Source organism: Ammodytes marinus (assembly GCF_949987685.1).
Source record: "Ammodytes marinus genome assembly, chromosome: 4".
In the NCBI taxonomy this organism is placed as follows: domain Eukaryota; kingdom Metazoa; phylum Chordata; class Actinopteri; order Uranoscopiformes; family Ammodytidae; genus Ammodytes; species Ammodytes marinus.
The window spans coordinates 30,267,388-30,289,018 of NC_137233.1; the positions used below are offsets into that span (position 1 = coordinate 30,267,388).

Consider the following 21,631-nt stretch of genomic DNA (forward strand, 5'->3'; position numbering starts at 1 on the left):
GAGGTGCTGCGGGAGTCACGGTGAGCACCGCCCTGTCCGCATGTGCTCATGTGCTAGCTCTTCCAGGGAAAGGATCGTCAATTTTTAAAAGGACAGGCCACTTGTTAATGAAAAGTGCGTACGTTTCCGGTTTGAATGGGAAGGCTTTTGCATTTGCGCATGCGCTCTCATGCAGTTTTGTCCCGAGCAGAGAAGGCACGTGTACAGAGCTTTGACCGGCTTTGACACAGTCACCCTTTTATAACAGTTCCATGCAGTCACGTCACATTGCAGGATATTGTTTTGTTCGCTACTTTCTCTGTCTTGGAATGCCTTCATTTCAAGGATAAATCATTAATATAATTTTAAACACAATGTAGCTTATTAAAAAAAATAAAAAAAAGCACACAAAGTAGCAAACTAAACATATAGGCCAACTGCAATGTGAGGTGACCGTGTCAAAGGCTGCCCACGTGCCTTCCCTACTTGGAAAAGTGGATAAGACTTTACAATAAGACTGACACAATTGTAGTAGCCTAACTACTACATAGTTATGCAGTAACCACTATGTGCCAACATAGTAACTACTACATCGTTTTTTTAGAAATGACTACATTGTTTTTTTAATTATTATTTTAAAATATCTACTACCTATGTATGCAGTAACTACTAAATGCTAATATATAACTACATTTAAGTTAAAAAAAACTATGTAGCCTATAGTTACTAAACAAAAAACTTTAAAAACAATGTTGTAGCAACTATATTGACACATAGTTACTGCTTCCCTATGTAGTAACTACTACAATTTTGTGTACCTTATTGTAAAGTTTTGGCGAAAATTGTATTATTGAGTATGCACTTAGGTCTACATTTGATTAATGTAAACTGGCATATACAATATATTTTGAATAGTTTTCTTACTTTGACGTGGGCTATTTAAAATTATTTTCATGATATATATGGAATTTGTTACATAAGATCATGGTTCTGATCAGTGTATGGGCTATTGTAAAGCTTCATTTGTCTCCTATACATCTGACTTTATTCACCACAATTACTTGTGATTTTTTTTTTTTTTTTTTTTGGGCTATACAAAATAAAACTGATTTGATTTGATTTGATTTGATTTGATTACTCGCACGGAGGTCTGCGTTATAGCCGATTATATCCTATAGCCTACATATGGTGGTTAAAGAAAAAACAAAACAAAAATGGCTTGATAATAAAACATAGGCTATAAAACAAAACTACTGATGAGACTCCCATCATTCATTCACTTTTAACCATCATGAGAAACGATTTGATTAGCTGAAAAAAACAAGAACAACCACAGGCTGTAAATATGTCATTACCACGAACATTGTATAACATGATTCAGTGCTTGCGCATCCTGCCTTATACGTAGCTAAATTGGTATTGCTCTTCCCTCAGTGGCGTAATTATTAAATTGTTATATATTTTTTTCTGTCCGCGTCATAGATAGGCCAAGTAGGCTATGTAACCGTAACCGCATGACCTGGCCTAGCACAAATGTAAAGAGGAAACGGGACAGGAGTGAGACCTCCACATCGTCCACCCATCTCCGCCTCGTTTCCTCGTTTTCCTCTTATCGCACGGCCCCGGCGACTCATTAACATAAAATGTGTGTCAGTAGGGCAGCGTCGGCTCACATGCCTTGCGCACATGCTGCAGAGGTTTAACCAGCATTCCAATGTCGAATGAGACCAATGTGCCGCGTCCCACGCGGAACTCTCAGCCAATGAGAGAGCGAGAAAGGGTCAAAAGGAGTGGGGGCACGAGGAGTGGAGGCGGGTGAAATGTTTTCAGAGAGCGTGACAGAGAAAGAGAGAGAGGGAGGGTGGGGGCGAGAGACATCCCCGATAAATATCTACAAACAGGCGGTTGATGGGACACACAGAAAGAGAGCAGAAAAAAACCGGTCACATTTCTCAGGCACCTGAAAACGTGCTGGTTATTTTAGGACCCGTGTTGCTTATTGATGAGTGAGGGTTGTATAAACTACTTCCACTCTGGTCATCTTCTAACAGTGACTGTACATGGCAAGCAGCTAAATACTTGTGGACCTCTGTAATACTATTCAGTGATATCTTAGCACCGCTTGGCATCACACGGCGCGTAGACGGAGGCGATCTGAAGGCATTTACTCACCTTGGAACTTATTTTGGATCCCAAATAGATCTGCTCTACTTGTCCTTTTAAACGCGTTTCATTCAAATAATTTTTCTTTATTTGATCTTTTTTTCTCTCGATACCTGGGGTTCCCTTTGAACGCCAATGCCCTGTGCACACTGTTGGTCCGAGCTTTTGGATACACTCTTCATGCCTTGGCATTTACTGACTCTTTCACCGATATCAACCAAACTCCTCGGCATCAATCAGAGCCAATCAGTCCAGCATTAAACGTCCATCGGTACACAGTACGGAACGACAGAACATCGATCAACTAGGAACCATGGAGAATAGTGGCGGTAAGTGTCTTTATACTGTACTTTATGCATGTAGCTAGAACCCACTAGATGAATAATTGCTGTGCAGTGGATAACAAAAGCCGGCAGTAAGTCATTATGAGAGCAGATACCTCCACTCCACATCGGATATTATATTTAGATAGCAAATGCATTGGTTCATTCTAAGGATGATGTATTAAAGAAAGGATGACTAATGCCTTTCAGTTTTTGTCATGTCATTTACAGTGTTGTGGATTTCGAAGTAGACAGAACATTTATTTTTCTGTGCAAGTTCTCATTTATGCAGAGCTTATGATTTAAAAACATATATGTGCATATTGTTTCTGTGATTGATTGTCGCTGCCCCACACACACACACACACACACACACACACACACACACACACACACACACACACACACACACAGGAATGATGTCTATATCTTCAATATATCATAGATGTTTTTGGGTTTGACATGGAAGGCTGTCATTTAACTGTATGTCAGCTATGTAGAGCATTGGGCAAGTTGCCAGGTGCTGCTAGGTTTGCGGACAGCGGGGAGTGTTAAGAGAGAGAGAGAGGGAGTTGAGCACGAGATGGGAAGTCCTCCCTCACCAATCTCTGCGGTGGACTTCCGATTATTCTGCGTGTAAACAAAACTCACGTGAATCGCGACTCTAAACGCCCACTGACCTGCCACGTTTTCTTCCCAAATGATCATGTCTCATTGACTTGAACATTACTGCCTCTGTAGGTCACCTGTTATTGGTCGCTCCTCAGGGCGTGCTTTGTTTGAACTTCTAGGTCCCAAAATAACAATATGGACCATAACACATTGACTCATGTAAACTATGGGAAGTTGAAGAGTGCCATAGGTTATTTTGTCGCAGTGTGTGTTTGTCAATATAACTGGGCTATTTATAATAACTTTATATTACGTTTTTTTCCTCACTCACAACAAATGTGAGTCGGCCTAAAGCATCAGTTACATCCGATGAATGAGCGTCATGCAAAAAAAAGGACCAGACCAATTCTTACACCATTTCCCAGGACTCTGTTACGCACAGATTACGCATAGACCTGTATTTATTTATACACCAATCCAATTATCATCTTATAGGCTATATCCAACTACACACTTCACCTATTTAAAACCAAACAGTAGACGTCCATTAGGCTACAATGTCCTTCAACAGCAGGTCAGCAGTATGCCTATCATGTATTCTCATCTCCTCTGCGCCCAGTGCACCCTGGGTAGGAAAAAGTCGTGATAACGTTGAGGATCATGCGCATGATTTTTTAATACGCAGTCACCCCGCCTCGAGCACACTGCACGTGTATTACAGCCTCGTATCCACGTGCTGCGCTTGATTCACCCTTCCCTACCTCCCTACGCAGTACGCACCCCGCCCCTCCCTGCCTCTCCTCTCTCTACCTTGTTCTCAGCCCGCACGGGGATTCCTCTCTATTCGCGGATACCTTGGTCAGTGGGTCACACAGGTTTAGCGGCCCTTTCTCTTGCCCTGGCTGCTGTCACTGGTTTGACATGCTTATTACAATGGGTAACATTAAAAGAGGTAGTGTAGAAGTACAATGACCTATGTTTGGCTCCATTAAACTTGGATTTTGGGTGACATCGTCACTAAACAGTGTGCCCGTTCACACTGTTCAATCACACACCACCATGTTTTCCCCTGGTATCTTGAAGATTATGGTTTGAACAGTATTCAGAGACCTTGTGAACTAAAAACACCATAATGGTCTGAGCATTGTCATTAATGAATATAATGCCAGGTCATCCCAATACTGTGTTTTCATGCTAAGCCAACAATTGAACGGCCTTCTAAGAGACATACATACCAACATGAACAAACATTGAGCTCTGATGCGGTAAACACAAGTTCAAACTGGAACAACATCCCATGGACCCATCAGTCTCTTTATATGGGAATGAAAGGTCGTTGGGGGATCATGTGGCATAAAGTAACTTTGCCCTCATTTAACCATCTTCCTTGAAAGCGCTATATAAATAAACCCATGACCCAGGGCCAGCTGTTTCATGTGTAGCAGGGCTTAGTGGCCATGCACAGTTATACATGTTCACATGAAAGGGGGGCAGACTTGTTGGAGTCCCAGATATGATAGGAGCATGATGTGTATACAGTTTGCCTGCCATGCACGCATACCCAGGGGGGTGGGAAACACATGAGAGAGGAGGGGCTGGGGAGTGTTTTGTTAATTCTGTAGTTGTTATGGCTCTGTGTGTTTCCACAGGTCACGTGTTGTATAACCTGTGCATGTGTGTACAGCATAGATGATAGTCCCAGAGCTGGTTCTGGCTACAAGTCAAAACAGATTCCAGGAAAGGGCACACGGACAAAGAGTATGTTTTTCTTCGAAAACGGATGCACATTGTGAATGGAGGGCCTGGGTGTGGTGCTTATCTGGCAGTAGGGCGTGACCTTTGCCTCTGCAGGTGACAAACGTCAATAACACTTTATCTTTCTTAAATAAACACACAGGGTTACTACGCAGGCACATGTTTGATTTGTGTGTTGAGGGGACCCAAAGTCTGCCGGAAGCTGGAGTAGCTGGCACTCAGTGTTGACACGTGCGAGCAATGGAATTAAGGAGGCACTTAGAGCTTAACAGAAACCCGGCACGTGCTATCTCAAACAGAGAAAGCACGAGAGACAAGAGAGGGAGGCTCTTTCTCAGGTGATTCAAGGTCCTTGACGCGAGATGTGTGCAGAATGACAATCCAAGGGTATTGTCTGCACTTGAGATAACCCTGCCACTACATTTTCACCAGTCATGTACTTGAATTGACTGTGGCCCAGTTTTTTAAAATGAAAATCTCCATCTCTCTGATAGTGACGCACAAAGTGCATTAATGATCATCACGATATGAGCCAAGTGACGCAGTTTCTGAATGAAGAAGGTGCAGCATGCTATATCTGAATGTCTGGAACATTTTGGATGCTAAAGTATTTAGTCCACCGAAACAATCATCTAATAGCAAAATGAAAAGGAGGGCAAACCCAATTGAAGTTGAGGAGCATCGTAAGGGTACCACCGCAATGAGCAGAAATATAAAATAATCCTAAAATCTTAAATGTAGAATAACTAAGTTTTGGGGGCCCTCACTTTCCCATGATGAAACATCAGTGGTGAAGGCATAATAAAATGCTCAACTTAATTTACCTTGAGCAAATCATTTTTATTTGTCAAAAAAAAGTGGGCGGCAACAACGTGACTGTTACCCTCAGCACAGTTTCTGGTGATGCTGTGGAATGCAGGGACTTAAGGCACCTCGCCTCCCTCTCTGTCTGTAGTCACAGCATTAAAGCCCTCTCTCTCTCTCAAACGTGATCAGCCCTGGCGCTTGTTTTGTACTGCTGCTGTTGTCTACACGGGACTGCGCAAAGAGCCTTGTGAGCCGGGCGGGAACTGTGTCAAGAGTCCATGTGAGCTCTCGGTCAGGTGGCTGGCGGATAGATGGGTCTGCCAAAGAGTGGAAGGAGGGAGGGAGGATAAAGCAGAAGGGAGGGGGCGGTGAGAGGAGTAAAGTCTCTATGCAGCAGGCTGGCTCAGGCTGCACGTGAGGGGCAGTCTCTGTACTGCAGGCAAGAACACTCTACAAAACAAGGGGAAGGGAGGGGGCCAACGGGTGGTGGTGCGTTTAGGCATAATAGGGCATTTCCGACTTGACGTGACATCTCTAAACAAAGCCCTGTTCATCTATGGCAGTCACTGTGAAAACACAGCAACTCAATGTTATATTATAAAGAAGCAATTAATGGTGATTCTTTTTTTTCTTAATTATTTAGTTGATTTCTCTTGTTGTCCTAACACGACCAAGGTTTTGTGTGTGTGTTTGTTTAAGTCTGCCAAGGAAACTTACTGAAACAAAAAAGTAGGACATTGCTCAACACTTGCCCTCCCACACATGTTGTGCAAGCGCTGACCCAGATGAAGATCACGTAACTAAGTTGTTGTCCCTCTCTGTTCCTCCAGGTGGTGTTATCTTATACGCTGGCTCGTCCGGCAGTGCCAGCCCGAGTCCTGGCAGTCCTTCAAGTGGATACCAGAGCCAGTCACCCTCCTCACACTCTCAGCCCTCATCCCCAGAGGGTGTCTCCTTTCAGGAGACCTTTCAGGACATGGGCACACTGAAGCAGAAAGAGGAACGAGGGACAGGAACTCCTTCCCCGAGAATGGTCTTCCAGTTTCCTGAAGTAAATAATGCTCCCGTTGCCCAAATGACCACAGTATCGTCGGCAGCCTACAGCCATCCCACAATGGCCAAAAGACCTTGTGGTTTCACCGGCACCTTCACCAGTAAGCTTCCCTTTCTACCCTTCCTTCCATCTTCTCTTCTATATTTAACTGCCAGGACTCTGTTACCATATTTCTCTCTCTGATGATTTGTTTGTTCCTCTTTCACAGAAACTGGAGGTATGGTGCTTCTGTGTAAGGTGTGTGGGGACATCGCATCTGGTTTCCATTATGGTGTGCACGCCTGTGAAGGATGCAAGGTAAGACCCAACAAAGATAGATCCTATCTAATGTCCCTTTTTTTTAATATTGCTTTGTTGAGTACAAAGACAGACATATTGTCACAAACGACACTCTTTAAAGTCTCTATTCCTTCCTTGTGCCTTATCCAGGGTTTCTTCAGACGCAGCATTCAGCAGAATATCCACTACAAGATGTGTGTGAAGAATGAGAAGTGTCTCATCATGCGCATGAACAGGAATCGCTGCCAGCACTGCCGCTTCAAGAAGTGTCTCTCCGTGGGCATGTCCAGAGATGGTGAGAAACAGTGTTAATGTCATTAAGGCAGATATGTAGACATAGGGCAACTAAAACCAGAAATACATTTCCTCAGTGGAGGGTATGTCATTGGTCCAACATCTGATTTATGGAAACAGGAGCTCAGGAGTCTCTGTAGTCAATAGTCATCAGTCACAGAGAAACTGTGACAAATGCACTTTATTTTGGGAAACTGAGGCACAAAGTTGCTGATCACCCATAGGTTCCTACAATTATTTACTGACATTTACAGTCTATCGTTTGAGGCATTATGTTATTATTATGTCCTGATTGTCATTATAAAACCTACCGTCTCTTGACTCAAAATTTAAATATCGTTGGAACCATTAATCTGCTCTACTGCATTATTTCACCGCAGGAGTCTGATCTCCCGGGATGTGGCTTAACTAGGTGATCATAAATCATGGTTTTTCTGGAGCAAACATTTTTAGCTGACCCAAAAAAAAGCCAAAACGCAGGAGTGAAACATCGCCTGCTAATGTATCTGATCACAGCAGGGAACACTTTCTTATTAAAAACCTTATTTTGCCTGTTTTCCTTTTTCAAATATGCATTTTCCTTTCAAATGTAATTCCCCACAAAGCCCTACTTATTATTCCCACGTCGTGTCTTGGACTTGACAGCATAATAGCAAATGGCAAATGAATTTTTTGAACGCCCCCATTTTTTTTCACCTTCACCTCTCCCCCCTACCTGTCGTGCATTTTTGAGCTTCTCACATGTCAACCACCCTGGAACTTTTCTAACAATATCATGTTCAATGCTGTCGGCCCAATGACCTACTTCCACGGGAAAAAAAGAGAGAGCGAGTGCTCCACTTGAAGACAGAAAGGGAATAGGAGAATGGGGGAGGTGGTGTAGCATACAGCGTGCTATAAATAGGACTGTCAGTGGAGGTAGGGGGATTGTAAAGGCCGTGGAAGAGGATAAGGCAGTGGGATGAGATGAAGGCTTAGGTGTCTGAATTGTGGTTGAATGGACAGAGAATAGTCAGAGGCAGAATAGTGGTGTAGGGATCAGAGATCACGTCTTGAGCACTATTGGTACTAGAATGTGAAGTATATGTTTTCTCTCTTTGTTGTTTGAATGTGAAAATTAAGTTTTAGTTTTTTTGCTGCATCACTTCCACAAAATAGCTAGCAGCAATGTCAATGCTTTGTGTCAGTCAATGCTAACAGAGGACTCTCTCTCTTCTGTTTTTTTCTCAGCTGTGCGTTTTGGGCGTATTCCTAAACGGGAGAAGCAGAGGCTATTGGACGAGATGCAGAGCTACATGAACAGTCTCAACGAATCAGCTTCCATGGAAATGGAGGTGTCACCTCCCCACGATGGGGCCTGCAGTCCACAGAACCAGGCCAACGAAGGAGCGGGCTCCCTATCGCAGTCTTACTGCAGCAGCAACTTCATGAACGCTGACCAGAAACCACCCAAGATGGCCACCGGCAACAGAAACGTCGGCTCTTCCTCTTTCCAGAACAATTCCATGCAGGAACCCTCGTTGTCGCACTCAGCCACCCAGACACAGTACATGGTCCAGGGGGAGCAGACCAACATGACCTACCACGTTCCAACAGGCTGCCCTGTCTCCGCCAACAAGAACGAAAACTCCATTAACGCTAACGTGGACAACGCCAAGTACAACTTCTCCTCCAATCAGAACCGGTGTCCGGTTAGCGGTCAAACAGCTCAGTCCTATTCAGCCAATCAGAACGCTTACACAGCCAGAGACTCCCAGAACCAGAGCCCCTGTCCCTGGAAGCTAAATGGAGGAGCCAAAGTGCTGGTAAGAGTTTTTAAATTATAATTGTGAAAGTGATTATCGACCTTTGTAATCTATGTAATGATGTTATCTACTGATGTCAATAAAAAGTCTCTAACGCTTCCTTCCCCTCTCTGTCTCCCCCTCAGGCATGTCCACTCAATTCCTGTCCCGTGGCCCCGGCCAGTCGCTCCAGTCAGGAGGTGTGGGAGTCTTTCTCCCAGTGCTTCACACCTGCTGTCAAAGAAGTAGTGGAGTTCGCAAAAAGCATCCCAGGCTTCCAGTCCCTCAGCCAGCACGATCAAGTCATGCTGCTCAAATCTGGCACTTTCCAGGTACGTTCAGTAACATCTATTTGGCTTTGACTGTGGGAGATTTCCTTTAGACTTGTTCATTGGAGCCTTTTTTCTGATGCTGACTGACCTGGTGTGGTTCTTTTTCTTCAGGTGCTGATGGTGAGGTTCTGCTCACTGTTTGATCCCAAGGAGAGGACGGTCACTTTCCTCAACGGACAGACATACTCTCTGGCGTCCCTGAGGGCTCTAGGCATGGGCTGCTTACTGGACAACATGTTTGATTTCAGCGAGAAGCTTGGATCTCTGGGTCTGGAGCCCGACGAGATGGCCCTCTTCATGGCTGTCGTGCTGGTTTCTGGAGGTAAGACCGATTAATAATCATCATCATCATTATAATAATTATCATACATGCACGTGAGCACATCATTTGTACGTATGCAGCTTTTGTCTAAACCCCAATTTTCTCCTCTATTTCCTCAGATCGCTCCGGCATAGTAGAGGTGGGAGCCGTGGAGCAGCTGCAGGAGAACCTAATAAAGGCTCTGCGCTCTCTCATCAGCAGCCGCCGGCCAGACGACACCACCCTCTTCCCCAAGCTGCTGCTGCGTCTGCCAGACCTGCGCACCCTCAACAACCAGCACTCCGACAAGCTCCTAGCCTTCCGCATAGATCCTTGAGTGACTTTTTCACCCGGAAAAGAGCTCAAGCTGATTGAGGTATCGGCTTCGGGGAGCCTCCCTGCTCCCCAACACGCGAGCCCAGGCCTGCCACATACAGTACAGTACACTGGCCTACTATGCATGAAGGACAGCTGTTGTGGGAGCCGTGCCAAGTCCGACGCTGTGTGTGTGAGAGAGAACCTGGCAAAGGTAGCAGCGAAACGATGCAGGCACAGCAGGAGGTCGGGACTCCTGAACTCAAAAACTGATTCCTCCTCCAGTTGTTTCCAGGATTGCTAAAAAAAAAAAAAAAAAAAAAACATAGTCTGCTGTCTTCCTTGGGTTGTTGGAGTCAACATCAGACCACTAAGTCATCACCTCAAAGACAGTTTTTTCTTCTGAAGACCAAAAAGAAAAAGAAAAAAAAGAGCCTGATGTTCCTCAACAGACATTGTCCTCCTATCCCGGCTCACAGAGCTGAGGGGAAACACACACTCCTGCCCAGAGGAGAAAAAAAAGGATCAAGTACAAACATTTTCTGATTCTTTTACAGTACATTCATGCTACAATGTGTTAAGGGCACTTTCCACAAACTGAGAAGACCTCTTACATCACTAGATACCATAGCAATAGAAATGTCTGACACACAGGGGGGGGGGGGGGTATGGTGTGGGGGTACGGGTAGGATTGTGTTCGCCCTGTTGTATTGACATAAGCTATTTTCACAACATGTCATGGAGTGGGGAAATCTTTATGAAAATCACCCATTTGTGATTGAGAAAATGTATAACATTTTTAAGAAATGAGAATAAGTTTGCATTGTATTTGTATGCGGTAATCAGGGAGAAATGATCGGTCATTTTAGACTGTGTCTGATGGGTTGTATGTTGAAGTGTTTTGCTTGTAAATTTTGTACATAACTTTTATTCCTGGTTCTTGTTTAGTCTTCAGATTATGTACATGAAGTTAGTACTGAATTATTGTATGATGTCACAAATGATTGCAAAGAGCAAGCAGCATTTGAACCATGTGCTCTTGAGTATAAACTTTTTATTTGAAGATATATAATTGAAAATAATGTATTGTACACTGACTGCATCATCTTGTGAATATTTTGTAAATGTTTTGTGCTCACACCATAGAGTACCATTATTAAATAATGTTATAAAGCATCTTGCTTCCTTCTCATCTTTTCACCCATGCTCTTCCTTAATGCGATGCCTTCACCGAGCCATGCCAAGGAGCCGTAGCCTAGCAACAGAAGCAATCAGTGAATCATGGTCTGAGAGTCACAAGGTTGTTTTTTCAATACACTACCAATAAACACCACTTGAGTGTATGATAACAGGTAAATGTGATTTCAAGGAGCACCTCAATAGATACAAGGTGATGTTCTGCGCCAACAGCATGTCAATACATTCCACTAAGCAAAGACAATAAGCCATTAAGAGGGAGGGAGCTATCAACTGAGATGAATTCTGTTCAGGGATATAGGCAAATAGAACACTGAAAAACCAATTACACTGCAGGGTCAATTTGAGACATGAGTGTATACAAATGCTCTGGATGGAAAAACGTACAATACAATGTTTGTTAACAGCTAAAAACACAGCAACTCTGGCCTCCAAAAATCTCCAGACCGTCTGAACATTTTTCTGTAATGTGTAGCTAGGCTACCTGAAATGACTTTGATTCATGTTGAAATTAACATGATCTCTTATCTCTCTCTCTCTCTCTCTCTCTCTCTCTCTCTCTCTCTCTCTCTCTCTCACACACACACACACACACACACACACACACACTATATCATTATATATATAGGCCTTTATATTTATACCGTATACTTCAATCATTCAGGAGAAACAATGACTCCTCATATGAAAATCGGTAAACACATATCCACCATTATATTTGTTTTACTTCAGCAACTGGATAACATTAAAATAAATAACTAAAAACTTGCCTCCACATTGGACAGTAAAACTGCCTTTGACCAATAGCGTGGATCTCCCTTGGTGCAGAGGAATACAATAAATAGCATCAGCAAAATGCTACGCTCTGCCCTCCTTTCATACAAACCCAACCTAACTCATATTCTCAATGCTGCATCAGGAACTCACTGAAAGTCTTCCAAAGCAAGTCTCACTACAGTACAGCCTCTGCAGCGAGCTGTGGCACCACTAGTGTTCCAGTTATTTCTATGACTCCTGTTAAGGTCTTCACATGCCACCTGCTGGACAGGACGATAACAGCAAGAACACATTTTTTTTCGGCCATGGTTTATGATTAGACGTCACGTAACTGAAACCCTTACTGAAACTAAGTGTACATTCTGTCACAACATAATGATAATGACATTATATTTATTATTATTATTATTATTATTACATTACAGTGACATATATACATGTAATGAGAGCACTATGCAGGCCTATGCATCATTACTCAACAACAGAGTCAGTACTTCTGTGTTGCATCCCACAAGACTAGACCTGCACCTATACACCTGATGTCCAAAGAGCATTCTTGAATAGAAACAACAGTTGAGAAGACAATCCCAACACCAGGTCTTTGGGACATAGCTTGTCTGGAGCATATGTGTTGACCCAAAATATCCATAAAAGCCATGAGACCCACTGCATGTTGTTGAACAAAAAAACCCTCTGGTGCAAAGGTCTGCTCACATCCTTGGGCAACACAGCAAAAGGCAAAGGTATTTCAGTAACAGCATCACTACCTAGCCTACTGTAGATTTGGCAGAGGTCCCTTTTTGAGCAATACCCTTAAGGGCCATTCCGCCAAATGGGTGACATTTCTGTCCACAAGCCTTCAAAGGTATACATTTGCATGAACATGTATTATAACATACATTAGTGTATTAAGCAATGTCTCTTCCACATTGACCTGATTGTGAATTTAAAATATGTATTTTTATAACACTGATAAAAACTACAGTTTACACTGAAAAATAGCATTTTTAACCTTTCCCCACTCTCTAACACAACACTTTAGTATGAAATATAATGAAAAGAATCCTTCAGAAATCTTAATATTTTTGCGCTGTGTGTGATACTATGTTCAATATATGCTTCAATGCAAATGTTATCATCATAAATCCATAACATTTTAGTTAAAATACACATGTTAGTCATGTCCCCAGGTTTACACTGAATCCTGTTACCCTAACAACACATTTAACGCTATAAAATCCTTGCAACATTACTAAAAGCCCTTGCTAAACTGGAATATGAGCACTGTAGCTCTTCTGATAGGTCATGGGAAGACCAAAAGTAGGTTCCCCTCTTTTATTTTCAGTATAATGGATGATACTGTAACAATAGTTGATGGGGTACATCTTAACGTTCAGTCCTGTTACCTAAATTATTTATTTAATTGTATTTGTTTATTTCTAAAATAATACTTTTTAATAAATCACCAGAATATGCTGAGTGTACTCATGCTACTAGAATGGACCCTATTAATCTATATTTGCATGAAATACCAATGCTATGTTAAAAAACTCAGTCCTGTTACTTTCAGTCGTGTTACTTTAATACATTTATATATATTATAAACCTAATTAAAAATTCAATACAATTTCCTGAGATTGACCAATATATGTTTTGAATGGTAAATGTATGTGTTATGAGATTCAGCTTTGAAAAAATAAGAGTCGCAACATGCAAATGTCACCCATTTGGTGGAATGGCCTTTAAGCAATATGTTCAGGTCTGCTGGTGTCATCTAGTGGCTTCAGTAGGGAAGCATGAATAGAGGTTTATTTAGAATAGACAACAGAAAATAGTTGGACATTTACAGAGGTATCTGCATTACTATACAGGTGAAACTCGAAAAATTTGAATATCGTGCAAAAGTTCATTTATTTCAGTAATTCAACCTAAATGGTGAAACTAATATATTATATAGACTCATTATATTCAAAGTGAGATATTTCAAGTCTTTATTTGTTATAATTGTGATTATTATGGCTTACAGCTTATGAAAACCCCAAATTCAAAATCTCAGAAAATTAGAATATTACATAAAATCTATAAAAAAAGGATTTTAAATACAGAAATGTCGGCCCTCTAGAAAGTATAATCATGCATATGTACTAAGTACTTGGTTTGGGCCCCTTTTGCACAAATTATTGCCTTAATGCGGTGTGGCATGGATGCTATCAGTCTGTGGCACTGCTGAGGTGTTATGGAAGCCCAGGTTGCTTTGATAGTGGCCTTCAGCTCGTCTGTATTGTTGGGTCTGGTGTGTATCATCTTCCTCTTGACAATAGTCCATAGTTTCTCTATTGGGTTCAGTTCAGGAGAGTTGTTCCAAAAACAATATCGTAATATTGGATCCTGACATAAACAGGCTAACCTGTGAAAATATCTAAAGCCTATATCATTTAACATGACGATATAGTAATACAAAATAAAAAAAATACAAGTTCCAGACACAATATTATAAAAGTACCATATTACCAGCATTCATAATTCTTAATTTTGTTGTATATTTCATACAATGACAATATTTAATTGTATCTTAGCTTATCTATAATAGGTTAATGTACAGCAATAGGGTATATAAAAACCCATGGTGAGAGACCAAAAATACATTATATCAAATAGTTTCAATTGATTTCATCCTCCCTCATTGTTAACGTATGGCCTGGAGTACATCCTGTATGACTTAACACAGACGTATGTGTCAAAGTTGGAAAACCAAATTGATGTGATGCTCAATCCTAGAGATGTTTTACAGTGACCGATTACCGCCTGACTGAATGAATGAATTGTGTCCTTTTCTATGTGATCTACATTGAGACAAAATTCATTATAAAATATCCCATTTCATAAGGACCATTTATCATGGTTTCTAATTGTGTTCTCTGGTAAAGCAGAGGACTTTAAAAATAAACACTAGTAGAAATGGGTCAAAGGTGGGCGCTTGCTGGTAAATCTCATCATTACTATTTGTAAAGGTGCTCCAGAATGTTCTTAACTTAAATCTCATTACCTGGTTTGCAGATTACTTAACCAGTCTCTTACACAAAAGCATGATGTCATTCACTAGATTACTAAAAATACCTCACTGTCTACAATGGCATTGTTTACTTGTTTCATTTTCACACATTAAAATAATTTTTTTTTTTTTTTGGATGACGGTGGATGTTAAGTGGATGTAATACGTTTTCTTTTTTCCGCAATATGTTTTTTGAGCATTGGAAGTTACTCAAAATAATACACAAACAAGTGAAGGTACAATGCTCACATTTTCTCCTCAGCCTTGGGTAACACGCAAAGGGGAAAAAAGCACATTGTGAAAACGACGAAGTAATATAATTTGATAATCAGACATAATAAGTTGTCATGATAATTATTGTGTATATAAATAATATAATATGAAGTGTAGGGGGTTGTTGGTCTTGTTTAATGATATATTCATAAATAGTAGCGTATTCATTTTATGCCGATGATCGAATATCCCTTATATTTCCCCTGAAGTGGCGCTTTTAGGAATCTTGCTGTGTTTGTTATTTACGAATCTGTGAATATGTTTGTATTGAATGTTATGTATGTCTGTCTCCTTTATGGCTGCAGCATGGGTTTTAGCCCAAGACATATTATCTCTTATGTGTTTGCCCTCCCCTTAATTGGAGTAAATAGCTAGGTAATGCACATGTAATTCACACACATAAGTACTTTGAGTCATTCTGGAGAACACTGGGATGAGACGGTTTGTGCAAGCGGAGAGAGACACATGAATGACACCCCTGTTTAGTAGCAGCAGTGGTACATTCTGGCTTCATCTCAGTGTTTTGGGACGACCTAGTAATCCAAGAACCATCTCATCAGGACGAGGATAGGGGTGGCTTGGGATCAGGGTTAGAGAGAGATTAAGCAGCATGGAGGCCTATAAAGCTCCAGTGTAATCCGCACACTGGAGACTAACACAGAGCAACAACAACTCTTCTACCAGCAACATTTTATGTCCGCTGTATTTTGGACCACACAGACAAGAGGACAGGAGCTGATTTATTTCTTTCTATTTTTGGATTGAAATAGACAATTATTTAAAAAGGCCACCTACAATATTGTACCTGTAACATCAGAATAGTCTTCTTCATCATCAGCAACACAGAGGTGCAACAAAAGGGGGACATCATGAAAAAGGGAAAGGTATGTTTTTAACTTCTATAAATGATTTAGTAGGCTACTGTACTCTGTACTGCTTTGTAACACATTGTGATTTATAAAGACCCGTGATATTTCAATGTCATTCATAAAGTTTGTGTGTGTGTGTGTGTGTGTGTGTGTGTGTGTGTGTGCGCGTGTATGGGTGTGTTTTACTATAATAGATAGATTACTCATAGATACTAGGAGGAAATTATGAAGTCATGGCTTTGAGTTAGGATTGTAGAGACAGAACTTTTCTTTTTCAGATCTCTTTTAATGACAAAAGGCTCGGAAAAATAAATAATGATGATAATGACAATAATGACACTTTTGTGATTTCATAATGTGTATACAAGAGATCATCTAATGATCATTGGTGCCTCTGGGCTACAACCACAGTGTATTCACCATGAAAACATGGAGGCACATCCTAATCCTTTGAACTAATTGAACACGAAGGCTGTTTTTCTATACAAGACTCCCATGTCAAATAGTCGGCAACCAGCTTTACCAACAACAAAAGAAAGAGCAGCCATTACTCTTAATGTGTACAGAGTAAACGCATTTTTTTTTAACTGTACAGAGACAGTTATGATTTGTATGCATCTGATTCACAATTGTGACCACCCCTACTAACTGGCATTCCATCTAAGCAGGTCACTGACGACAATGAGCCCCCCACTTATCACGAGGCAACTGCAGGTAAAAACTTATCTTTTTGTGCTTGGACATTTTCCATCACTTATAAATGAACAAAAACTAGCTATTATGTCCTCAAGCTCTATAAATACACTCACTATATAAAGTGTATGGTTGTTTATAGTCAAAGTATCAGGTGAAAATAGACATATGTCTTCTTATATTATAAGTAATAATCTCATGATCATTATTTATAATATTCTTGTCCTTATCTTTATTCAAGTTTGACAGTTGTTATTTAGAACCACATATATTTGTTGAAAAGTATACATCATGTCAGTACAAATCTTATGGAGATGGCCATGAGCGCGGTCACTATAAGGAGTTTGGGGGAAACGTGTCTGTGGCAGAAGTCAGCAGAATGTTTTTTTTGTCACACACATAAATGCTTACCTAAAATAAATAAATTGCCATGCAGCATATCAGTCAGCAAATCAGCAGTGAAAATATCCTACATGTAGTGTACACTTGAACAGATATTTATTTTTTCGGTAAGCATTTACATATGTGGCAAAAAAATTACTTTTCTACTATCCCCCTCTGCAACTGTTCAATGTTGATTTCTGCTACAGTGATGTCTCCCCCCAAACTCCTTAAAATGACTGACTGGCCATCTCCATAAGGTAACAGACTAACTATGCATAAGTACCTCATACAACCCCACCTCAAAAATACTGAACTATCCCTTTAAAGACACACTATCCCTGCGTTGCAAATCACATACTTTTTCTTTTTAATACACTACACTACAGAAGAGCTTTAGGGCCAACAGAGAGAAAATAAAATCAGATAAGGAAGATTTTTTTCATTATGTCGAGAAATGTCAAGAATAAAGACGAATACTCCAAAATGCTATTGGAGTTAGTGGGGCATTTATGTATTTTCAGCATACTACAATTGACGTGCATGTATTGGGACATCCTAAATATTTTTCTGGCATACTAAATAGTAGGGAAGTATGGGTATTGGAATGCAGAGTATGTGTGATTGCTCCTCACATGTCTCCTCCTTTGCCTCTTTTTTCAGGCTATGGGGAGATGGAGGCCCAGTTCGCCTTTGATGACAAGACTATCAGGAGGACCTTCATACGGAAGGTGAACACGCGCTATGTGAAACATGTGACCCCGGCAAACAAAAACCAAAACATTGCAGTGAGACTTGTATTCCTCTGACACCATGCATGTCTTCCTCTGTAGGTCTACGCCATTCTCCTGACGCAGCTGCTTGTGACGGTGGCGATTGTTGGCCTCTTCTCGTTTTGGTAACTAGCCTACATTTTGTTTTTCATTGATATCGCTCGACTATTTACACTTTGATTAAAACGATGAATGAGTTGTGAATTTTTTTCTTCCTCTACAGCGAACCCGTGAGGTTTTACATCCAGACTCATCATGGCTTGTATATGGCTTCTTAGTAAGTGTCATCACGGCTCACATTTTTCTGTCACTTTGTTTGAAGCAAAAACGTAATCACTTTTTTCTTTCCTCTCACAGTCTCACATTCTTTGCCACCTACATTGCACTGTCCTGCTGTGGAGAGCTGAGGTGACCTATTCTTTTTTGTTTTGTTGTTGCAATATATCAACAACACATTACAACACATACACAATTCTGTGTAAATACGAATTTGTGAATTTAAGTTGAAATGTTGTTTTTATCACCTTAACAGGAGGCAGTTCCCTTGGAATATCATTTTGTTGGTTCTTTTTGTGAGTATTCCCCGCCATGAAAACAGCACATTCTATTAGAATAGGCTCTGTACACTCAGCTAACTGTTTTACTATTTATTTAATGTCCCCCTCAGACCTTGAGCTTGGCCTTTATGATGGGATTTATGTCAAGGTAAATGCATATACATTTAGATGCCGGCATGTGTTCATGTTGGTGCGTGAGAGAAATAGATTTCAATCAGGCCTTTTCACAAAGACCCCTCCATGAATGTTCTTCTGAATTCTCTTCCTCCAGCTTTTACAACACCAAATCCGTATTTCTGTGTCTGGCCATCACGTCCGTCGTCTGTCTTTCAGTCACCCTCTTCAGCTTCCAGAGCAAGGTGAGCAAGAAGCAGATTGAACTAACACTCCGAACCATAGCCTTTTGGTCATGAATGAAGTACACCTATCATGTCTTTAATCTCTCTCTCTCTCTCTCTCTCTCTCTTGTTGCAGATTGATGTCACATCCTGTCAAGGTGTCCTGTTTTCTTTGTGCATGGTCATGCTCCTGTGTGCCATCACCATGTCCATCGTGGTCCCTTTCGGATACGTGAGTTAATCACCCTTTCACCCGCCATAGCACCATCCGTTCAGCCTGTCCACACCCTTTTTATAGAAGAAGTCTAAAATAGCTGTGAATAATCCCAAGTAAAACACCAGACAAAGGTCATCGCCTCAGACATTGTGGGGCGTGAGAAGGGATTAGCCTTCGCAGATAATCTCGCTCTTGACTTCACTGTCTTTATTAGCATCCCACTATCCTTCTTAACAGCTCTGTTGTGTCATGCTATTTACAGGTTCCCTGGTTACATGCCATTTATGCTGTTGTAGGAGCCATCCTCTTTACTCTGGTGAGAATCACATACATCTTAAAAAAAAAACTTAAATACTGTCCAAGTTTTTTTCTTTAACTCATTTTGTTGTCTTGTTTTTTTTATTTTATTTCTGCTGTACAGTTCCTGGCATTTGACACTCAGTTGCTGCTAGGAAACAAGCGCTACACCATCAGTCCAGAGGAATATATTTTCGCCACCCTCAGCCTCTACCTGGACATCATCTACCTGTTCAGCTTCCTGCTACAGATCATGGGCGGGGGCCGCGGCGACTAGAAGGCATACTCTAAAAGCTGCACCTAAACTCAGCAAGCCACTTGGATTTATGAACAAGATGACATGAGGGCTAAACATATTCCCCTTCCATTTTGTTTGTGCAATCATCCAACCCCATTTGAGCAAAGTGAGAGCAATCTGCTTTTTCACTATACTTTTTGTTATGTAATCTTGTCTCTACAGTCCTGCTGGTGGTTTGGTCACTATGTCCTGACCATAGATAGTCTATATAAAAGCTCCTGACATATCCTACACTTGCCTAATACCTCACTGTAACTCTTCATTGTACTCTGGTTCAGTTGTATTTATCTGTTGAAGCTGTTGGGATCTCAGTAGGCCAGTAGATCAGAGTTGAGTTTTGCTCAGTTCCGTGTGGCTGCATTACTATGGTGTATCCGCCATTGAGGCAAGAAGGGAAAGATTGACTGCACTTTGTTCTGCAGGGAATGTTTCACAAACAGTGTACAGGAGACACAGTTTGTGTTTTATACTTGCTTTTTAATGCACATTAGCATAGATGACAAGTACGTTATTTATTTATTTGAGTGTAACGATATGTTCATGCTAACAGCTCAGATTGAGCATGGGTGATGAAATACTGTTTGGGCAAAGGGAAAATGTGCGCTTGTGTGGCAGCATATAGGCCACATACTTTACCAACGTACATGAGTTATATTAGAGATCATTGCAGTTTCTATTGTAACTTTAATGTGGCCTTTGGGATGTGATAGAAACCTATTATTTGAATTAGAAAATGTTTTGAGTGTAGAGTAAACAAAATACATGGCATGTTATTATTATATATTATTTTTCTAAAGACAATAAGCTGTGTGTATTTGATTCTGACATTTAAATAAAACTGACACATGAAATGTTCTGGCGTGTGTGTATAAGTTTATAAATGGTGATTATCATGATAGAGTATTGGCATTTAGTAATTTCTTTGTTGCAGTTTTCTATCCATCTATAATGTGCAGTATTCTTCTAATAGTAGTGTGCGTCTATCAGATCTGTTACTATGGTTTGGAGCCTGTTTGAAATGATAGTGGTGTACACCTTCTAATCTAAATTCAGAATTGACTTTGGTCTATAATTTTGTCTGTATTCTTTATTCTTTAGTGCTTTGGGCATTACCGTAATTATTACTTCCTTCCATGGGGGAGGAGTTTTTTCTTTAGTCATTAAAGGCATTGAGTTATAGTGGAGACAGTTCTTTTTCAAGCTGTTTCTTCCACTCATGGAAATCTGTCACTTTGTGTTGAGTTTGCGTTCATTACGCACTTTACCTATGAGCTCAGAACACAGTCGCTTGGTGAGAAACACAAGAGCAACATTGGCTTATACCATAAGAATTCAAACTCATCTGTTTCTTTTCCATCAGGTGGTGAAGACGGAAACGAAAGAGGAGAATAGAGAGGCGGGCCACTCTATGTTACAATCTGTTATAACATTGTTGATATGTTAAATTAAAACTAAAACTTAAGATCTCAGAGGGTTAATGTGAACAAGTGGATTCATAAAATGGACGGTTGATGATAAGGTGTTCGGTTAGCAATAACAGGAGATCAATGCTATCACTAGTTCAAAACACAGTTCACCCGATCATTGAAACAAGGCTTTTATTTTTAAAAAAAGAGAAAGAGAAATTGACATATTCAAATTCAAAGAGAAAAAAAAACAAGAAAGAAGGAAAATCTCAATCAATAAAAAAAAGGTACAGACAATTTAGGAACTCTGGCACAGGAAGACAAAAGTAGCCAAGTTGCTTCTGCAAAATAACCAAATATCAAAACCTCTTTCCTCTAACAAAACTGTACAAAATGAGTTCTTGTATAAATAAGAAAACTGTTCACAAGCAAGGGGTGAGATGAGCCCATTGGATTTTCAGAATGTCTGGGATTTGCACAAACTTGGTTCATACAGTGTGGAGCA

General features: G+C 40.7%; 2 protein-coding genes across 2 annotated transcripts; both read left to right on the plus strand.

Moving 5' to 3' along the window:
- Window positions 1-1,870: 1,870 nt before the first annotated feature.
- LOC307249576 (nuclear receptor subfamily 1 group D member 1-like) lies at window positions 1,871-11,171 on the plus strand. The gene is made up of 8 exons (XM_080026371.1): window positions 1,871-2,471; window positions 6,470-6,793; window positions 6,902-6,990; window positions 7,123-7,267; window positions 8,497-9,071; window positions 9,197-9,382; window positions 9,494-9,704; window positions 9,824-11,171. Exons 1-8 carry the CDS (start codon window positions 2,456-2,458, stop codon window positions 10,018-10,020), a joined length of 1,743 nt encoding a protein of 580 aa, XP_079882497.1. The 5' UTR covers window positions 1,871-2,455; the 3' UTR covers window positions 10,021-11,171.
- A 4,995-nt stretch (window positions 11,172-16,166) lies between these two features.
- Window positions 16,167-19,699, plus strand: faim2b (Fas apoptotic inhibitory molecule 2b; the record flags this gene model as incomplete). Its single annotated transcript, XM_080026633.1, has 12 exons — window positions 16,167-16,181; window positions 16,835-16,880; window positions 17,904-17,971; window positions 18,074-18,138; window positions 18,237-18,290; window positions 18,371-18,421; window positions 18,546-18,585; window positions 18,681-18,718; window positions 18,842-18,929; window positions 19,045-19,140; window positions 19,388-19,441; window positions 19,547-19,699. 12 exons carry the CDS (start codon window positions 16,167-16,169, stop codon window positions 19,697-19,699), a joined length of 768 nt encoding a protein of 255 aa, XP_079882759.1.
- Window positions 19,700-21,631: the final 1,932 nt, after the last annotated feature.